Source organism: Panulirus ornatus, chromosome 3, assembly GCF_036320965.1.
Source record: "Panulirus ornatus isolate Po-2019 chromosome 3, ASM3632096v1, whole genome shotgun sequence".
NCBI classification, from domain to species: domain Eukaryota; kingdom Metazoa; phylum Arthropoda; class Malacostraca; order Decapoda; family Palinuridae; genus Panulirus; species Panulirus ornatus.
The window spans coordinates 63633699-63655532 of NC_092226.1; the positions used below are offsets into that span (position 1 = coordinate 63633699).

The window sequence follows — 21834 nt, forward strand, 5'->3', positions numbered from 1 at the left end:
AGACGGGTACATGATAGATAGATAATGGATAGATGATTGGGTGATAGAAAGACAGACAGATAGATAGAGAGTGAGGAAGGGAGAGAGAGAGAGAGAGAGAGAGAGAGAGAGAGAGAGAGAGAGAGAGAGAGAGAGAGAGAGAGAGAGAGAGAGGTAATTCACGAAGACTTCACGAGTAAAATCAAAGGGACGACACATATGAACTCCCTCGAGAGGCTGAAAGGCCTTAGAGTTTACCACTTAAGGAAGAAAAAGAAGGAGGCAAGTGGCAATAAACTCAAGAGATAAACTGCACTGTTATGAACCTCCAGACCTCAGCAGGAAAGAAACAAAGTTATGAGACATTCAAAAGAAAACTTGACATATGGGTAAAGACAGTCCCAGATGAACCGAGGAATTAACAACTGAGCAACGAGTGTTAGAGCAGAGAGAAGCAGTAGTAGCCATTATGTTAAATGTGTGGGGGAGCGCTACGCGTTCTCTCGTCGTAGGTACTGGTAGGTAGGTATGTAGGGAGGTAGGTATATACGTATGTAGATAAGCCATTATGCTAAATGTGTGGGGGTGGGGAGCGCTACGTGTTCTCTCGTCGTAGGTACTGGTAGGTAGGTAGGCAGGTAGGTTGGTAGTGAGGTAGGTATATAGGTATATAGGTAGGTAGCTAATCTCTTACTATATGTGTCCTATCATGTACAATGATGTGCTCATCCCTCTCCCTTGGTCCTGCTGATATTACCTACTCATGTACGCAGACCGTCTAACTGTACAGCCATGTACTAAAGCATGTACAACTTATCACATCTGTACAGTACTAACCCTCTCCTCCTGTGTTGTCACAGATGCACGCTGGGCTGGTGAGCGTGAGTGATGGCAAGTCCAGACCACAACCTATGAAGCTCATCCTGACCTCAGACTCCCTCGTGCTACAGAGGGAACAGCTCGTCATCAGCACCAAGAACCTGGAGGCCAACGGCCCGGACGCCAGGGTGAGTACTGACTCCTGCGTGTGGGGAGGGTGAGGAGGAGGAGGAGTAGAAGGAGGAGGAGGAGGAGGAGGACTTCATTTAGGGTGAGGTTAGCGTGAAGAGGACCTCCTCTAGGGTGCGACAGGGTGAAGAGGTCCTCCTGCAGGGTGCGACAGGGTGAAGAGGACCTCCTTTAAGGTGTGACAGGATGAAGAGGTCCTCCCCTAGGGTGCGACAGGGTGAAGAGGACCTCCTCTAGGGTGCAACAGGGTGAAGAGGACCTCCTCTAGGGTGCGACAGGGTGAAGAGGACCTCCTCTAGGGTGCGACAGGGTGAAGCTGACCTCCTCTAGGGTGTGGGAGGTAAGGTGGACCTCTTGGTTATGGTAAGGTAGTGGGGAGGGGCTTCTTCCTTCCGTCGGCGTCGTTTACAAAGAAAAACAAAATTGTTTTACCGCACAATTCTGGGATTTACGTGCGTTTACACCACCTGTTTTACACCGGCATCAATACTGTAAGTAGCTTTAGGGTGTATTTTGTTCACTAGCACCGTAGTATCTTTTGTTAACATCCCATATAAAAGCTGTGTTTCATGCAGTTAAATTTTGTGAATGCGTCGGATGATCCGGAGCACATACGAAATCATTTCTCTGTGTGGGGGTGGATGTCAGCATTTCGTTGTATGATTGGACGTCAGCATGTTGTTGTATGAGTGGACGTCAGCATTTTGATGTATGGGTGGACGCCATCATTTCGTTGTATGGGTGGACGTCAACATTTAGTTGTGTGAGTAGACGTCAGCATTTCGTTGTATGTGTGGACGTCAGCATTTCGTTGTATGAGTGGAACGTCAGCATTTCGTTGTATGAGTGGACGTCATCATTTCGTTGTATGAGTGGACGTCATCATTTCGTTATATGAGTGGACGTCATCATTTCGTTGTCTGAGTGGACGGCATCATATCGTTGTTATACAACAAAATGTGGACGCCAACACTTCGTTATATAACGTTTATTGTACAACGTTCTCGAGCTGTGTAAAGCCTTTCAGTTTACACTGAAGTGTCATGCCTGGAGTTAAAGCTGTAATGGAATCTAGCCTTCATCTGTTTTAACATATATGTGGCATCACAGCTCATACAGATGTAGGCAGTACAAGGGATCCAAGTGGATTCGGGACGTCCCCATGTTGCTGGTGCTATAGCAGTACTTTATAGACACACACACACACACACACACATACACACACACACACACACACACACACACACACACACACACACACACACACACACACATGCACGCCTATGATTGGGAGATTGTCTCATTAGAGCCAGGGGTAAAAAAAGACTGGAAATAATATTTAGATTGAAAGTGGGGACTGTGCCATGTTTTTCTTTTCGTCTCGTCTCTCCTCTTTTTGAGCTTGCACTTTTGAAGATTTTTTGAGAGATTTTTTTTAAACGTTTAACATACTGAGCACGACGGTACGACCTTTGAGCATGTTGCACAGGGTACGACCTTTGAGTACGACGGTACGACCTTTTAAAAACGGCGGTACGACTCTTGAGCACGACGGCTGGAACCTTGCTTATGATGATGAGCTGGTCGTTGTGATAAGTCGTACCGTCGTGCTCAGTGGTCGCACCATCGTGCTCATTGGTCGTACCGCCGTGCTCAAAGGTCGTACTGTCGAGCTCAAAGGTCGTACCGTCATGCTCAACGGTCGTCCCGTCGTGCTCAAAAGGTCGTACAGTCGTGCTCAAAAGGTCGTACCGCCGTGCTCAAAAGGTCGTACCGTCGTGCTCAAAAGGTCGTACCGCCGTGCTCAAAAGGTCGTACCGTCGTGCTCAAAGGACGTACCACCGTGCTCAAAAGGTCGTGCCGTCGTGCTCAAAGGTCATACCGTCGTGCTCAAAGGTCTTACTGTCGAGCTCCAAGGTCGTACCGTCGTGCTCAAAGAGTCGTACCGTCATGCTCAAAAAGTCGTACCGTCGTGCTCAAAAGGTCGTACCGTCGTGCTCAAAGGTCGTACCGTCGTGCTCAAAGATTTGATATTCACATCTTCCTCTCCAACACAAGCCACAGGTAGCAAAAAAAGTTGACAATTTGTTATCCACCTGTTCTTTTGTTAATGTTCTGTTCTTTCATTGTTGTTCCAGTTTCCATTCATTATTATGATTATTTTATTGTTGTTCTCTTGTTCTTTTAGTATTACTCTGTTCCTTTATTGTTGTTCTCTTGTTCTTTTAGTATTAATCTGTTCCTTTATTTTTGTTCTCATGTTCTTTTATAATTGTTCTTTTGCTGTCTTATTGCTGTTCTGGACTTTTACAGTTGTTCTCCTCTTCTTTGGCTATTAGTCTGTTCTCTCCTTGTTCTATTCTTTCATGTTGTTCTATTTTGTTGTTTTTCTGTTCTTTTATTTCTGTTCTTTAATATCGTTCTCTTTTTTTTCACATTCTTTTCTTTTATTGTTGTTTCTGTTCTTTTGCTGTGCTCTCTTGTTCTTTTAGTATTGTTGTGTTCTTTTATTGTTGTTTCTGTTCTTTTACTCTGTTCTCTTGTTCTTTTCGAATTTTTCTGTTCTTTTATTGTTGTTCTGTTCTTTTACTTTGTTCTCTTGTTCTTTTATTATCATTTTATTCTCATATTTCATTCTGTTCATCCATTGTTGTTCTCTTGTTCTTCTACTGGGTTTACTAAGGGCTGCTTCTAAACAGAATAACTCACTAAGCAGTTTACTCACTAAGCACTTTACTCACTAAGCTCTTTACTCACTAAGCACTTTACTCACTAAGCACTTCATGCAAATTGAAGTTTAAAGGCAAGAGCACATGTGGATAAGCGGATTACTTCTTGCAAAAGACGTTGGAGGAAAAAAAAAAGGAAATGGCTAGATTAGAACCATTTTTTTTTTCTTATATATAAACCCCATTTTTTTGTCGGTAGACAGTGAAGGATGAGAGGGTCGCACTTCTGACTATAATACCTCTTAAATCTTCCAACTAAAGGGTTAGTACAAGTTGTTGTCTACAATCCTAAGGATGGGAAAAATGTTTTTTATTTGGGAGAGAGAGAGAGAGAAGGTAGTTAGATATGAACGTAATGGTGGTAGTGGAAATGGATGTCAGGTTTAAGGTTCAGCTAAAAATTTCTGTAACGTTTAAAAAAAATCTCGAGTAAAATGTCCCATCGCTGGAGGGATGTCCCACTCTGGGATAAGGTCTGGCCACCTGTGCTGGCTGGCTTGAATACCAACGGCCCCCCAGAGGGAAATGGTGGGAAGGGGGAGGAAGAGGAAGGGGGAAGAAGGGAAGGGTTGGATCTGGTTTGGAGGCAGGGAGGATGAAGAAAGAGGGGGAGGGGTGGATCTACTTTGGAGGCAGGGAGGATGGAGAAAGAGGGGGAGGGGTGGATCTACTTTGGAGGCAGGTCACTAGTCCAGGATTCAAAGGGAGGTGGAGGAGGAAGAGGAGGAGGAGGAGGGGATTTACAAATCCCCTGGGACGGGTAGGGATTAACCTCAGGTCACTGGGAATGCCATTCTCTCCTGGATTACACACAGCTGGTGCCTCTCTCTCTCTCTCTCTCTCTCTCTCTCTCTCTCTCTCTCTCTCTCTCTCTCTCTCTCTCTCTCTCTCTCTCTCTGGGAAAGATATTCACGGAGGGGAAACATCATGAAATATTTATCCATCTTGGAATATTAACCCGAGGAAGACCACTAGAATATTCAGGAAAATATTTGGTATAAAACTATTTTGATAAAGAGTTTGAGTCTGAAGTAGTTATACCAACGTTAAAGGTATATGTAAGTATTTATATGTGGAGTTTATATAAACTAGTCATAGTAGAGGTAGAATATATATATATATATATATATATATATATATATATATATATATATATATATATATATATATATATATTCCTATGAGTCCACAGGGAAAATGAAACACTTTTCGTGTTTCATTTTCCCCGTGGACTCATAGGAATATCTTGATCACGCGCAAAATTGTGATCCTTTCAATATATATATATATATATATATATATATATATATATATATATATATATATATATATATATATATATATATATATATATATATATAGCTGATGTACACATATACCATATACCGTTTTGGTCTAATATTTACTCCTATGTTGTACACACGTTTTCTAACAGGTAATCATATACTTCTGAAGCGTTTTGTGTACATATGTACATACAGATGGTTGATGTACAAGTAATATTATTGTAACATCTCGTACAGCTGTACCTTGCGCCTGGGACCTATGGATGTCCAGATAAGAACATATACACCCGTAAAGGTCATCGTGGGAGAAGGTTACATACGTATGTGACCTTTAGATTCCTGGCCTTCCATATGTCAGCCAGAGAGAGAGACTGTGCCTCACAGGGAATCATTGATGACAATTAATCCCTAAAATGTACTTGATCAAACCTGTGATGAATTCTGATCATATTGGTCGGTCTTTTCGTTCTCGTTGATCCATTTTATATATATATATATATATATATATATATATATATATATATATATATATATATATATATATATATATATATATATATGTATATAGATGTTTGAGGACAATGTGTGGTGTGAGGTGGTTTGATCGAGTAAGTAACGTAAGGGTAAGAGAGATGTGTGGAAATAAAAAGAGCGTGGTTGAGAGAGCAGAAGAGGGTGTTTTGAAATGGTTTGGGCACATGGAGAGAATGAGTGAGGAAAGATTGACCAAGAGGATATATGTGTCAGAGGTGGAGGTAACGAGGAGAAGTGGGAGACCAAATTGGAGGTGGAAAGATGGAGTGAAAAAGATTTTGAGTGATCGGGGCCTGAACATGCAGGAGGGTGAAAGGCGTGCAAGGAATAGAGTGAATTGGAACGATGTGGTATACCGGGGTCGACGTGCTGTCAGTGGATTGAACCAGGGCATGTGAAGCGTCTGGGGTAAACCATGGAAAGTTCTGTAGGGCTTGGATGTGGAAAGGGAGCTGTGGTTTCGGTGCATGAGGGTATAACTCGTGGTCATGAGTTATACCCTCGTGGTCATGAGTTATACTCTCGTGATCATGAGTTATACCCTCGTGGTCATGAGGGTCAAGGGTCAAGGGTCGTGCCGTTGTGCTCGTGAATCTCTGGCGCTGGTCGCTCGAGCCGGGAGGATTCGAAGCACATTACGAACCACACGTGAAGCTTCAAATTCTCGACTCAGTCATGGCCAAAGTACTCTGGTAATTTCTTGTATCATCGGACGATTATGCAAATTGGTCATCATAACGACCAATTTCCCTATCATGAATAAAGCAATACTTGTTAAGTGTTATTCATGTTTCGATAAAGATGATGGAGCCTTTTATTGTAGGTCGGAGCCATTTTATGATATTTTTTTTTAGCGAATGCCTGAGGCCGTGACGTCACACCAGCGTCGGCCATATTTGATCCATATGACCAATGTAAACAATGTGTTTCATATGTTCTATTACCTCAGAGAATGTAATGCCGTTTTTTATATGCTATGGCGGATGGATCGCTTAACAGAGTGGACGTCATCATTTCGTTGTATGAGTGGACGTCATCATTTCGTTGTATGAGTGGACGTCATCATTTCGTTGTATGAGTGGACGTCATCATTTCGTTGTATGAGTGGACGTCATCATTTCGTTGTATGAGTGGACGTCATCATTTCGTTGTATGATTGGACGTCAGCATGTTGTTGTATGAGTGGACGTCATCATTTCGTTGTATGAGTGGACGTCATCATTTCGTTGTATGAGTGGACGTCATCATTTCGTTGTATGAGTGGACGTCATCATTTCGTTGTATGAGTGGACGTCATCATTTCGTTGTATGAGTGGACGTCATCATTTCGTTGTATGAGTGGACGTCATCATTTCGTTGTATGAGTGGACGTCATCATTTCGTTGTATGAGTGGACGTCATCATTTCGTTGTATGAGTGGACGTCATCATTTCGTTGTATGAGTGGACGTCATCATTTCGTTGTATGAGTGGACGTCATCATTTCGTTGTATGAGTGGACGTCATCATTTCGTTGTATGAGTGGACGTCATCATTTCGTTGTATGAGTGGACGTCATCATTTCGTTGTATGAGTGGACGTCATCATTTCGTTGTATGAGTGGACGTCATCATTTCGTTGTATGAGTGGACGTCATCATTTCGTTGTATGAGTGGACGTCATCATTTCGTTGTATGAGTGGACGTCATCATTTCGTTGTATGAGTGGACGTCATCATTTCGTTGTATGAGTGGACGTCATCATTTCGTTGTATGAGTGGACGTCATCATTTCGTTGTATGAGTGGACGTCATCATTTCGTTGTATGAGTGGACGTCATCATTTCGTTGTATGAGTGGACGTCATCATTTCGTTGTATGAGTGGACGTCATCATTTCGTTGTATGAGTGGACGTCATCATTTCGTTGTATGAGTGGACGTCATCATTTCGTTGTATGAGTGGACGTCATCATTTCGTTGTATGAGTGGACGTCATCATTTCGTTGTATGAGTGGACGTCATCATTTCGTTGTATGAGTGGACGTCATCATTTCGTTGTATGAGTGGACGTCATCATTTCGTTGTATGAGTGGACGTCATCATTTCGTTGTATGAGTGGACGTCATCATTTCGTTGTATGAGTGGACGTCATCATTTCGTTGTATGAGTGGACGTCATCATTTCGTTGTATGAGTGGACGTCATCATTTCGTTGTATGAGTGGACGTCATCATTTCGTTGTATGAGTGGACGTCATCATTTCGTTGTATGAGTGGACGTCATCATTTCGTTGTATGAGTGGACGTCATCATTTCGTTGTATGAGTGGACGTCATCATTTCGTTGTATGAGTGGACGTCATCATTTCGTTGTATGAGTGGACGTCATCATTTCGTTGTATGAGTGGACGTCATCATTTCGTTGTATGAGTGGACGTCATCATTTCGTTGTATGAGTGGACGTCAGCATTTCGTTGTATGAGTGGACGTCATCATTTCGTTGTATGAGTGGACGTCATCATTTCGTTGTATGAGTGGACGTCAGCATTTCGTTGTATGAGTGGACGTCATCATTTCGTTGTATGAGTGGACGTCATCATTTCGTTGTATGAGTGGACGTCATCATTTCGTTGTATGAGTGGACGTCAGCATTTCGTTGTATGAGTGGACGTCAGCATTTCGTTGTATGAGTGGACGTCATCATTTCGTTGTATGAGTGGACGTCATCATTTCGTTGTATGAGTGGACGTCATCATTTCGTTGTATGAGTGGACGTCATCATTTCGTTGTATGAGTGGACGTCATCATTTCGTTGTATGAGTGGACGTCATCATTTCGTTGTATGAGTGGACGTCATCATTTCGTTGTATGAGTGGACGTCATCATTTCGTTGTATGAGTGGACGTCATCATTTCGTTGTATGAGTGGACGTCATCATTTCGTTGTATGAGTGGACGTCATCATTTCGTTGTATGAGTGGACGTCAGCATTTCGTTGTATGAGTGGACGTCATCATTTCGTTGTATGTATGTTGTTCAAGCAGGCTGTTGTGACTACATAATGGTAAATAACTGAGTTATACATAGTTATTCATGCACGACATGGCGAAGAATCACACACACACACACACACACACACACACACACACACGAAATGGGGCCCCCACGAGTGAAAAGTCTAACCTCGTACAGTACAAACCGGTGGTTACAACCAGGTAATTAAGCACATACAAACAAGCAATTGGTAGTTGCAGGGTAAACAAGCCAGCCATTTCGAAACAATGGTACTCCCCCATGAAAACTCACTTCACCATGCAGGAGGTGTGAGGGGTGTGTTGTGGCAGATCTGGACGTGGCCCGTCATACTATGGGACGTTACCAGGTCACCAGCAGCAGCCCTGGACCTGCTGGGGTCTGTAGGTAGGATGGTCGCCCACCAACATCAACACTGTGGTCTTGTCAGACAGACCAGTTCTGTAGGGGTGGTGTACGTATTGCCCCGCCAACACAGCACTGGCTTAATACGAGCCGAACAGACAGACTCGGTCTCTCTCTCTCTCTCTCTCTCTCTCTCTCTCACACACGATAATCTAGTGATGCTGTAGGTTAACAACTAGATACAGTGGCGTTGGTGAGGGAGGTTCTCTCTCTCTCTCTCTCTCTCTCTCTCTCTCTCTCTCTCTCTCTCTCTCTCTCTCTCTCTCTCTCTCTCTCTCTCACGTCCACAGCTCCCCCCCGTCATTATGTGAGGAGGTCGTTGCTACCAGCTCACACTGGTGTGGGTGAGGAAGACCCTCCATCTCTAGGATGGTTTGCACTGTTCTCCCGCCAATCATTCCTAGTGGTCCAGAGTGCAGGAAATTCCATCATAACGAACATCAAAAGCGCCATCAACTGACGTAGTGAAGTCTGTGGCAGCCATGTTTGTTATGTGGAATGGGTCTCTGGTGTGCTGTCATCTGTGCATTTACCTGCCACTACGTGGCGCTTTGCCTCAGGGCTGGGAAACATTTCCCCCAGGATCAGACGTGGCTTCTTCTTTCTCACGACCACCAGCACCAGCGCACGTCCCTCATCTCTCACGACCACCAGCACCAACGCACGTCCCTCATCTCTCACGACCACCAGCACCAACGCACGTCCCTCATCTCTCACGACCACCAGCACCAGCGCACGTCCCTCATCTCTCACGACCACCAGCACCAGCGCACGTCCCTCATCTCCATCATCCAGCGGAAACCATTTTTAATCTCCGTGACAGAAGTAATCATCTTCAGCTTCCTCCACCCCAGCATCAGTGTAGACGTCTCCTCCAATCTCCCTACCAGCAGCCGAGAGAGAGAGAGAGAGAGAGAGAGAGAGAGAGAGAGAGAGAGAGAGAGAGAGAGAGAGAGAGAGAGAGAGCCGAGGACAGCATCAGTGATGATGACTGCGTGTCGTGTCGTGATGTTCGCTTAGAAACCGAACTGGTTCTGTCTTGTGGCGGAAGACCAGCGATATCTGAGCTCCGGCCACCGTGTCTGACTCCCAAGTTCAACTGGGAGGTGACCATGAGTGGGAGGGAGGAGGGAGGGAGGAGGAGGTCACCAAGAGTGGGAGGGAGGAGGGAGGGAGGAGGAGGTCATGAACACTCCCCTCGGTCACTGCTTTCCATGACAAAGGTGACCCCGAGGTTGGGGTCGAGGGTCCGGCTCTTGTGACACATGTACCGCTCTCCGTCTGACTGCTGAGGCTGAAGTAAGTCGTCCAACTTGACCAACCAACGATCAGCAGGAGCGGGACGAGTCCCCAAGGAAGCCTGGCCGCTCTCCTGCGTTCCACAGTCCTTGTGTTCCACGGTCTGCCCCCCTCTCTGTGTTCCACGGTCCTTGTGTTCCACGGTCTGCCCCCCTCTCTGTGTTCCACGGTCCTTGTGTTCCACGGTCTGTCCTCTCTGCGTTCAACAGTCCTTGTATTCCACTGTCTGTCCTCTCTCTGTTCCACAGTCCTTGTGTTTGCCTTTCTCTCCTCTCTGAGTTCTATAGTCCTTGTGTTCCACTGTCTGCCTTCTTTGTGTTCCACAGTCCTTGTGTTCCACGGTCTGCCCTCTCTGCGTTCCACATTCCTTGTGTTCTATTTTCTGCCTTCTTTGTGTTCCACAGTCCTTCTGATCCACTGTCTGTCCTCTCTGAGTTCCACAGTCCTTGTGTTTGCCTGTCTGTGCTCCATCGTCCTTATCATGTGTTTCAGCTCTCCTATCACTCTCTATGTCTGTTGTCCCCACCATCTTGCCTTCCATACACTCTAGCTTGTGTTCTGTATTCTCCTGTTCTTCTGTGCCATCGTCTTTCCCTTCCTTTGTTCCATAGTCACTCATCCCTATGCTCCGTGTTCCCCTTTCTGTGTTCTATAATATCTGTCCTGAAACTTATGTTCACTAGTTCCCCATCACTGTTCGCCCTGAAGTCTTTAACATCTTTTTTTTTTTTTCCTGAAGAATTCACCTCTTGATACGTCACCTGTGAAACACGAGGGGCTGGGACAGACTTCAGGACATGTATTCACAGGGTAACAGAAGCTGCCAGGGAAGTTAGAGAGGGAGAAAAGCCCTCTATGCAAATAAACCATCGAGAGGAGTCTCTGGGACCCGTTGAATGGAACTTGGTCCTATTGAGAGGAGTTAGGAGCCACTGGCAGTGGAGTCTAGACCCGCTGAAGAGGAACTTGTTAGAGCCAGTTAGAGGAGTCTGGACCCGTAAACAAGGAACTGAGAAACACTTAGAGGAGTCTGCTGAATGAAAGCCAAGACCTGCCTGATGGCGTGACTCCACTTGAGATGCCAGTACCTTCTGCGGATGATAATGACGTGGTTGAAATTGACAAATTCATCTGTCTTTGTTCATATATATTATCCCATGGGGACAGGGGAGAAGAAATATACTTCCCACGTATTCCCTGCGTGTCGTAGAAAGCGACTGAAAGGGGCGGAAGCGGGTGGCTTAAAATCCTCCCATCCTTTATTTTTTTTTCCAAAAGAAGGAAAAGAGTAAGGAGCCAAGTGAGGAATTTTCCCTCTAAGGCTCTATCATCTGTTCTTGACTTCTTGACGCTACCTCACTCACGCGGAAAATGGAGAGCATATATATATATATATATATATATATATATATATATATATATATATGTGAATATATATATATATATATATATATATATATATATATATATATATACATATATATATATATATATATATATATATATATATATATATATATATTTATCATACAAACCTCCAACAGCCAGGATCGAACCAGGGACCCCTATGCAACAGGCGGGAGCGCTACCGCTAGGCTGTGATCGCCCCTAATAGGGAAATGACTATTCGAATACTATGTGCTCGAAGACCCTACGTCTCACGTTGGTGCGCAACGGGGTCTACACCGGTCATTTCCCAACAGGCGCAATCACAGCCAGCAGATAGCATTTTACCGAACCTAACATTTCATTTCCAACATATCCACCCTCCTCCACATATCCTCATCTGTACTCCATTTCTCGCGTCCAGATAACATTGTTGGGTAGACAAAACCTTCAAGTATGCCCATTTTTGCCTCTCTTTCCACACACTCTTCAATGTTTCCAAAACCTTCGTCCCCCTTACCCACCCTATGACTCACTTCCTCTTCTGAGATTTCATTGACAGCCATTTCCACTCCTAGATATTTAAAACACCTCACTTAATCCATTTTTTCTCCGTACAAACTCACACCACAACTAAACTAAACATCTTATTCTCCTTAAAGTTTAATGACACTCGCTCATCCCAACTTTCATTTGCCCCCTTTTTCAACCCCTGCAGCTTCCTCTTGACCTCCTGCCGTTTTGTCTAATACGTCTTCCTTTATCCTGCACTCCTTCAGTGTAAGTACCGTCCATAAACCTTTCTTATTCCTCTCTGCGTGTCGTAGAAGGTGACTAAAAGGGAAGGGAGCGCGCGGGAGGGGGGGGGGGGGGGGGCGGAAATACTCTCCTCTCGTTTTTAATTTTCCAAAAGAAGTAACAGAGAAGGGGGCCAAGCGAGGATATACCCTCAAAGGCTCAGTCCTCTGTCCTCTGAACTCACACTACATATACAAAGCTTCACAGAAGTGTGAAGGAAATGAGGATTTTGAAGTTGCTAAGAAGTGCACGAGTGTGACACAAGAGAGGTTTGAACTAAACTGCCTGAAGAGGGATTTATGGGATTTAGTGGAAATAAGAATTAAGAAGCATCTAAATTTATTTGGTATTAGGGTACGACTTCATCATAGCCAGAGGCGCCCTTGAAGGCGTCAGTAGGGTAAGTCGTGTGTAGGATCGGGGTATTGGCTAATGGGTAGTATGACAATCTGTCTGTACTCTGCAGGGGCTGGAAATCCGTATATCACAACAATTTCTTTGCTATTCTTCAATATCGTGGACAGTCAAGTGACTGCTCTGTTGCGAGTAATAGAATTAGTTTTGCTGCTCTTCTGTGGATTTGTTCTAGTTCTTCATCATCTTTGATGAAGTGGAGGGACGGAGAACGGGAAGTATTGAGGTGAATCAGTCTATATGAGTCTATTCTCCTTCAAAAACCCTGTTCCAATTTCGTCCATCCTCTACATCGGAGTTTCCAGTTCAATCTTTGTTCTCTGTCCGACTCATTCTGTAACCCTAACACTCCATCTCTGTAGCAATCTCTCTACGTTGCAAGAAGTCACAGTGGCACACGCGATCCAGTATATGCTCATAGCCACGAGGAAAATGAAACACGATAAGTTCCCAAGTGCAATTTCGTGTGATGATCACATCGTCAGAGGAAATACAAGAAGGAGATAGAAGACGTAGAACAGTCAGTCGATATACAAGGAAGAGACGTAGCTAAGACGCCATTGGTAAACAAGCGTTACCGGATGGTGGTGTTCGGGTTGGTGATGGTTAGGTTAGGTTAGGTTAGGTTAGGTTAGGTTAGGTTAGGTTAGGTTAGGTTAGGTCTGGCATCATCCATATCATGAAAAGATTGTAATGTGAACAAGAAAGTGAACTGTTTACAAATTTTGCCAACAACCAAGCTATCCAGTTTGTGGAAACCTTCACCGATATCAACATTACAATTCTTTGTGTATTTAATGATAGAAGATTCAATGATATTTCTCATAGTAAAGGAGTTACAGTTATCAACTGAATTAGCGTTACTCCAGTCAGTACAATGATCGTAATGCTTAACATGATTAAACAAGGCATTGGATTCTTGTTGCTTAAGTCTAGCAGAAAGATCCTTACCACTCTGCCTATATAGATATCGTCTATCGTCTATCGTCTTTTTCTCCTCGTCTATCGTCTTTTCCTCCTCGTCTATCGTCTTTTTCTCCTCGTCTATCGTCTTTTCCTCCTCGTCTATCGTCTTCTCCTCCTCATCTATCGTCTTTTCCTCCTCGTCTATCGTCTTTTCCTCCTCGTATATCGTCTTTCCCTCCTCGTCTATCGTCTTTTTCTCCTCGTCTATCGTCTTTTCCTCCTCGTCTATCGTCTTTTTCCCCTCGTCTGTGTCCTTGGATTACATCCATCATCCCTTATCCTTGTCTATCTGATCCTCCACATCCACCTCACCTTCTCCTCCTCCTCACCACACACACACACACACAACATTGCCTCCTCAGACAATCTCCTCCTCGACCAGGACGCACCGGGAGGGTAGCACAACCAGACCCATTGCAACCTCAGCCAATACTAGATCTCACCTCCTCCTCCTCCACCAAAGGTATTCCCGCCACCTGGGCTTCCACAGCGGGGGGAAAACACCCCCATAACGAGGCGCAATCACCGCTTTAGACAACAACATGAGGAGGGCCGATTAACGCAGGGTAAAAATAGCTTATCTGGTTACCCCAGCAAGCAAGCACGCACGCTCCCTCCTCTCATCTCATGACTCGCAGGGGTGGAAGTCTCCTCACTTTATACTTCTTTTTTGAGGGTGTGGAATTAGAATGAAAATTCCAAAATGAAAGATTAGGTCCCGCGCTGCACAGTGGTCTTGTGTGTGTGTGTGTGCGTGTGTGCAATTACTTTGTTTTGATTGACTATTTGTACTTCTGTACGTGGAGGAAGTTTTCCATTCGCGTGCTTGTGTGTGTGCGTGTGTGTGTGTGTGTGTGTGTGTGTGTGTGTGTGTGTGTGTGTTTGTTTTCTGTAAGGCCATGTTTTAACCCTGTGATAAATGATATACAGTGCATCTGTATAGGTACACAACACACATACATAGGTATATGTAAAAGTCGTGAGTGTGTGTGTGTGTGTGTGTGTGTGTGTGTGTGTGTGTGTGTGTGTGTGTGTGTGTGTGTGAAGGGATGCTGGTGGCGTGGGTGTGTGTGTGTGTGTATGTGTGTGTGTGTGTGTGTGTGTGAAGGGATGCTGGTGGCGTGGGTGTGTGTGTGTGTGTGTGTGTGTGTGTGTTTGTGTGTGTGAAGGGATGCTAGTGGCATGGGTGATTTTCGTATAATGTGTTAAGTGTTACGATGACGCCCAGGTCACGGGGTAGGATCGGACATGTATATCCTGTACGTTTCCTTTATAAAGGTTTACCGTATGGTTATAAACTACATACTATGTATAGTTAGTGCCCATGTGTAACTATCTAGCTCTCTCTCTCTCTCCATGTATATATATATATATATATATATATATATATATATATATATATATATATATATATATATATATATATATATATATATATATAGCGTTTAAGACATGGCTTTGATTAGGGCCTGAGTTGCCGGTGTGTGTGTGTGTGTGTGTGTGTGTGTGTGTGTGTGTTTGTGGGTTATGCAGCTGCAACTTCATACATAAATGATCGTTTATTCCTTTACTGTTGTTTTAACTGTAACCTAAATCTCTTGGCCACAGTTGCTTTATAGAAATATTTTAATTTGAAAGTATTTTCCAGAGACTTTCCCTCGGGTTAATATTTTGGCTCAACATACGGCTCTCCCTGAGGTATAAATATTTTACAAACTTTTCTATTTTGAATAATTTTTTTTTTCAATATTCATAAGTTTCAAATCCTGAAAATGCGTGAGAGAGGCCGGCTGTGTATAATCCAGGTGAGTGTGGGACTCCCAGTGACCTGAGGTTAATCCCTCCCTCTCCCAGGGGATATATATATATATATATATATATATATATATATATATATATATATATATATATATATATATATGATTCCCCCCTCTCCCCTCCCCCCACACACACACACGAGTCCTGGCCCAGTGACCTGCCTCCAACAGAGCCTTCCTCCTCACCCACCCCGCTATCCACAGTTTTCCCCCAGCCTCTCCTGGGGGAAGGCGGGCGCTTTGGTATTCAGGCCAGAGAACCACAGGTGGAGAGGATCTAACCCTGAACCCCTTCTCCTGGGGTCATACAGGTGAAGCGGGTCTAACCCTTAAACCACCCCCCTGGGGTCATTATTCATTGGTTCGAAGTACTTCGGGTTTTCTAAGAACATGCGAATGGACGTGTGAAGATGAAAGGACACACACGCGAGAGAGTCCTCCCTCTGGGATGCGAGTGACTGGCCATCCTACCACAATGATTCTCACTCCTTCTTTACCTGCTCCCATCTGGAATTAGCAGATCAACAGCAGGGCCTTTTTAAAATCCCTTCCTTGATCACTGAAGGCATCACAACGTAGATCTGCATCGTATGGTCATTTCATGACGGAGTTCCTCTCCTGTGTTGATGTGGAATGTGACTGTGGCACCAGCATCTTGCAAGGGTCGGACCAGAACTGAGGGAGTGAGGGGCGGGGAGCTGTGTGGTATACCCGGCGGGAGAGAGAGAGAGAGAGAGAGAGAGAGAGAGAGAGAGAGAGAGAGAGAGAGAGAGAGAGAGAGAGAGAGAGAGAAAATGTATTTCTAGTTGAGTCAGTGAGGATCGTGGTGAGGGAGAGCGGTCACAACCACAGGTGCTACGGTGGCAAGTTGCATTGTCCCTTTAAACGTAATTCTTCTTTTTTTTTCTTTTCTCTCCAAATATTTTTGTGAAGGTCTCTTCCCTTATTGTGGAGGCCTCCTGTGATTGTGGAGATCTTCCCTTATTGTGGAGGCCTCCTGTTATTGTGGAGATCTTCCCTTATTGTGGAGGCCTCCCTCCATATTGTGGAGGCCCCCCATATTGTAGAAGCCCCATATTCTGTAGGCCCTTCCATATTGTAGAAGCCCCATATTGTGGAGGCTCCCCATATTGTGGAGGTCCTCCATATTGTTGAAGCCCCCATACTGCAGAGGCTCCCCATATTGTGGAGGTCCTCCATATTGTAGAAACCCCCATATTGTGGAGGCCCTTCCATATTGTAGAAGCCCCCATATTCTGGAGGCCCTTCCATATTGTAGAAGCCCCCATATTCTGGAGGCCCTTCCATATTGTAGAAGCCCCCATATTGTGAAGGTCCTTCATATTGTAGAAGCCCCCATATTGTGGAGGTCCTCCATATTGTAGAAGCCCCCATATTCTGGAGGCCCTTCCATGTTGTAGAAGCCCCCATATTGTGCAGGTCCTCCATATTGTAGAAGCCCCCATATTGTGAAGGTCCTCCATATTGTAGAAGCCCCCATATTGTAGAAGCCCCATATTGTGTAGGGCCCCTATTGGAAGCCCCCCATATCGTGGAAGCGCCTGCACCATTAAGCTTGTATTTAACTACATTTGTAGCTGTAGATCATTGGTTCTTGTCTCTTAAAGAGACTTTCTTTTTATCTTCTTCTTTTCCCGGGGTCGAACCCAGGAACTCGCGCCAACCTCCAGCAAGAGGATTTACCTCCCATGTGTAATGGGATTTCGCTCAGAAGTGCGACCCTGTCATCCTCCACCGTTGACCACCAGAGAATGGGGCTTAAAAAGCGGCCCTAATCTGGACATCCTATGATGAATGATTTTTTATTTTCTGAGAATTATTTATTATTCATTATTTATCATTTGTCTTTAGAATATCATGTGTGTCTGATTGCTTGATGCATATTGAGGACCTGTGTGAACAAGCGGTTTGGAACGGTCGAATGACGAGGCAAGAGAACAGGTAAACATTGGCTTCTGTTGCCTGAGGATGTGTTCAGGGGCCTTGAATATAAGCCCCTTGAACACGACGGTACGATCCTTGAACACGACGGTACGATCCTTGAAAACGATGGTACGATCCTTGAACAGACGGTACGATCCTTGAGCACGACGGTACGATCCTTGAACACGACGATACGATCCTTGAACACGACGGTACGATCCTTGAACAGACGATACGATCCTTGAACACGACGGTACGATCCTTGAGCACGACGGTACGATCCTTGAACACGACGGTACGATCCTCGAACACGACGGTACGATCCTCGAACACGACGGTACGATCCTTGAACACGACGGTACGATCCTTGAACAGACGGTACGATCCTTGAACACGACGGTACGATCCTTGAGCACGACGGTACGATCCTTGAACACGACGGTACGATTCTTGAGCACGACGGTACGATCCTTGAGCACGACGTTACGATCCTTGAACACGACGGTGCAATCCTTGAACACACGGTGCAATCCTTGAACACGACGGTACGATCCTTGAGCACGACGGTACGATCCTTGAACACGACGTTACGATCCTTAAGCGCGACGGTACGATCCTTGAACACGACCGTACGATCCTTGAGCACGATGGTACGATCCTTGAGCACGATCGTACGACCCGTCGAGCACAACGGTATATCTCTTGAGTACGACCCTTGATCCGTCACGCACAACAGTACATCCCTTGAGTACGACCCTTGATCCGTCGAGCACAACGGTACATCCCTTGAGTACGACCCTTGATCCGTCACGCACAACAGTACATCCCTTGAGTACGACCCTTGATCCGTCGAGCACAACGGTACATCCCTTGAGTACGACCCTTGATCCGTCGACCACAACGATACATCCCTTGAGTACGACCCTTGATCCGTCGACCACAACGATACATCCCTTGAGTACGACCCTTGATCCGTCGACCACAACGATACATCCCTTGAGTACGACCCTTGATCCGTCGAGCACAACGATACATCCCTTGAGTACGACCCTTGACGTAACGATACGAGCCTTAACCACGTTACTTGGAACCTTGAGTACGACGGTACGACTCATGAGCACGATAGGACGACGGCCCTTGAGCACAAGTGTTACGACCCTTGAACTTGAGCATGAGGGTACGACCACAGACGATTGCCAAGCCATCGTAACGCCAGGGTCGTGCTCTCAGGCTCGAGAATTCGAATATGAAAGAAAAAAAGAAGGTAAATCAGTGGACCAGAGAACTTAGAGGGAAGTAGAAAGAAGGAAAGAAATCTGACGTGTAATGAGGGCAAAAGCCCTCTCTCTGAGTCTACATGGTATTACCAGTGTTATCTCTGTTGTGGGGCAAATAGCCAACTACAGGTGTGTGTGTGTGTGTGTGTGTGTGTGTGTGTGTGTGTGTGTGTGTGTGTGTGTGTATGTGTGTGTGTGTGTGCAGAAAATACTACTAAAACATGACTTCTATGAAGGTTATCAGAATTCTCCTGAATCCTTTGCATTACCTATATATATATATATATATATATATATATATATATATATATATATATATATACATATATTTTTTTTTTTTTTCATACTATTCGCCATTTCCCGCGTTAGCGAGGTAACGTTAAGAACAGACGACTGAGCCTTTGAGGGAATATCCTCACTTGGCCCCCTTCTCAGTTCCTTCTTTTGGAAAATTCAAAACGAGAGGGGAGGATTTCCAGCCCCCCCGCTCCATCCCCTTTTAGTCGCCTTCTACGACACGCAGGGAGTACGTGGGAAGTATTCTTCCCACGTTTTTATATATCCCTATGAACCCTTTTGCCTGGCACCCATCATTTGGTCCAAGCTTCTTTCAGTGGTTCCAGACCCCTCACAGTGGGATCTAGACTCCTCTCAGTGGGATCCAGACTCCTCTCAGTGGGAACCAGACTCCTCTAAGTGGATCCAGTGAATCCAGACTCCTCTCAGTGGGATCCAGACTCCTCTCAGTGGGAACCAGACTCCTCTAAGTGGATCCAGTGCATCCAGACTCCTCTCAATGGATCCAGACTCCTCTCAGTGGGATCCAGACTCCTCTCAATGGATCCAGACTCCTCTCAGTGGGATCCAGACTCCTCTCAGTGGGAACCAGACTCCTCTAAGTGGATCCAGTGAATCCAGACTCCTCTCAGTGGGATCCAGACTCCTCTCAGTGGGAACCAGACTCCTCTAAGTGGATCCAGTGCATCCAGACTCCTCTCAATGGATCCAGACTCCTCTCAGTGGGATCCAGACTCCTCTCAATGGATCCAGACTCCTCTCAGTGGGATCCAGACTCCTCTCAGTGGGATCCAGACTCCTCTCAATGGATCCAGACTCCTCTCAGTGGGAACCAGACTCCTCTAAGTGGATCCAGTGAATCCAGACTCCTCTCAGTGCATCCAGACTCCTCTCAATGGATCCAGACTCCTCTCAGTGGGATCCAGACTCCTCTCAATGGATCCAGACTCCTCTCAGTGGGATCCAGACTCCTCTCAATGGATCTAGACTCCTCTCAATGGATCCAGACTCCTCTCAGTGGGAACCAGACTCCTCTCAGTGCATCCAGTGGATCCAGACTCCTCTCAGTGCATCCAGACTCCTCTCAGTGGGATCCAGACTCCTCTCAATGGATCTAGACTCCTCTCAATGGATCTAGACTCCTCTCAGTGGGAACCAGACTCCTCTCAATGGATCCAGACTCCTCTCAGTGCATCCAGTGGATCCAGACTCCTCTCAGTGGATCTAGACTCCTCTCAGTGGGAACCAGACTCCTCTCAATGGATCCAGACTCCTCTCAGTGGATCTAGACTCCTCTCAGTGGGAACCAGACTCCTCTCAGTGGGAACCAGACTCCTCTCAATGGATCCAGACTCCTCTCAGTGCATCCAGACTCCTCTCAGTGGGATCCAGACTCCTCTCAATGGATCCAGACTCCTCTCAATGGGATCCAGACTCCTCTCAATGGATCCAGACTCCTCTCAGTGGGAACCAGACTCCTCTAAGTGGATCCAGTGGATCCAGACTCCTCTCAGTGTGACCAGACTCCTCCCAGTAAGTCATGCGCTTACAGAAAGTCTCCCTCGGTAACTCCTCCTCCTCCTCCTCCTGCAGCTCCAGTTTCTCGTCGAATATTTGTCATCAAGTTTGTCGCATCGCTTCGATTTTTACAGGAGGCGGAGGAGTTTGAGCTGGCTGGGAAACGCGGGAATGAAAGAGATCGCGGGGGGAATAATGGTAGGAAAACTAGGAGACAAAGGCAGAGGGAATGAGGAGCAGAGAGGGAAGGGAATATCACACACGACATGACCCGGACTGTGGATGAGGGACTCTGGAACGGGGGAAGAGAGCTAAGGACTGTGGAACACAGAGAGGACAGACAGTGGAACACAAGGTCTGTGGAACGCAGAGAGGGTAGACCGATGAACACAAGGACTGTGGAACACAGAGAGGGCAGACATTGGAACACAAGGACTGTGGAACACAGAGAGGGCAGACCGTGGAACGCAGAGAGAGAGTAGACCGAGAAACACAAGGACTGTGGAACAGAGAGAGGACAGACACTGGAACACCAAGGACTGTGGAACGCAGAGAGGGTAGACCGAGAAACACAAGGACTGTGGAACAGAGAGAGGACAGACAGTAGATCACAAGGACTGTGGAACACAAAGAAGGCAGACCGTGGAACACAAGGACTGTGGAACACAAAGAAGGCAGACCGTGGAACACAAGGACTATGGAAGAGAGAGGACAGACAGTGGATGAGAAGGACTGTGGAACACAAAGAAAGCAGACAGTGGAACATAAGGACCGTGGAACACAGAGAGGGGGGCAGACCGTGGAACACAAGGACTGTGGAACGCAGGAGAGCGGCCAGGTTTCCTGGGGGCCTCGTCCCGCCCCTGCTGATCGTTGGTTGGTCAAGTTGGACGACTTACTTCAGCCTCAGCAGTCAGACGGAGAGCGGCACATGTGTCACAAGAGCCGGACCCTCGACCCCAACCTCGGGGTCACCTTTGTCATGGAAAGCAGTGACCGAGGGGGGTGTTCATGACCTCCTCCTCCCTCCCTCCTCCCTCCCACTCATGGTCACCTCCCAGTTGAACTTGGGAGTCAGACACGGTGGCCGGAGCTCAGATAGCGCTGGACTTCCGCCACAAGACAGAACCAGTTTCTCGGTTTCTCAGCGAACATCACGACACGACACACA

The 21834-nt window shown here is 45.8% G+C and overlaps 1 protein-coding gene across 4 annotated transcripts in view; it reads left to right on the top strand.

Moving 5' to 3' along the window:
* Syn2 (Syntrophin-like 2) overlaps positions 1-21834 on the top strand; it is a 946823-nt gene that overhangs the window by 801258 nt on the left and 123731 nt on the right. For all 4 annotated transcript variants that reach the window (XM_071688033.1, XM_071688064.1, XM_071688042.1 and 1 more), the window contains one exon: positions 840-986. In XM_071688033.1, coding sequence (XP_071544134.1) covers positions 840-986 — 147 coding nt within the window. The remainder of the gene's footprint in view (positions 1-839; positions 987-21834) is intronic.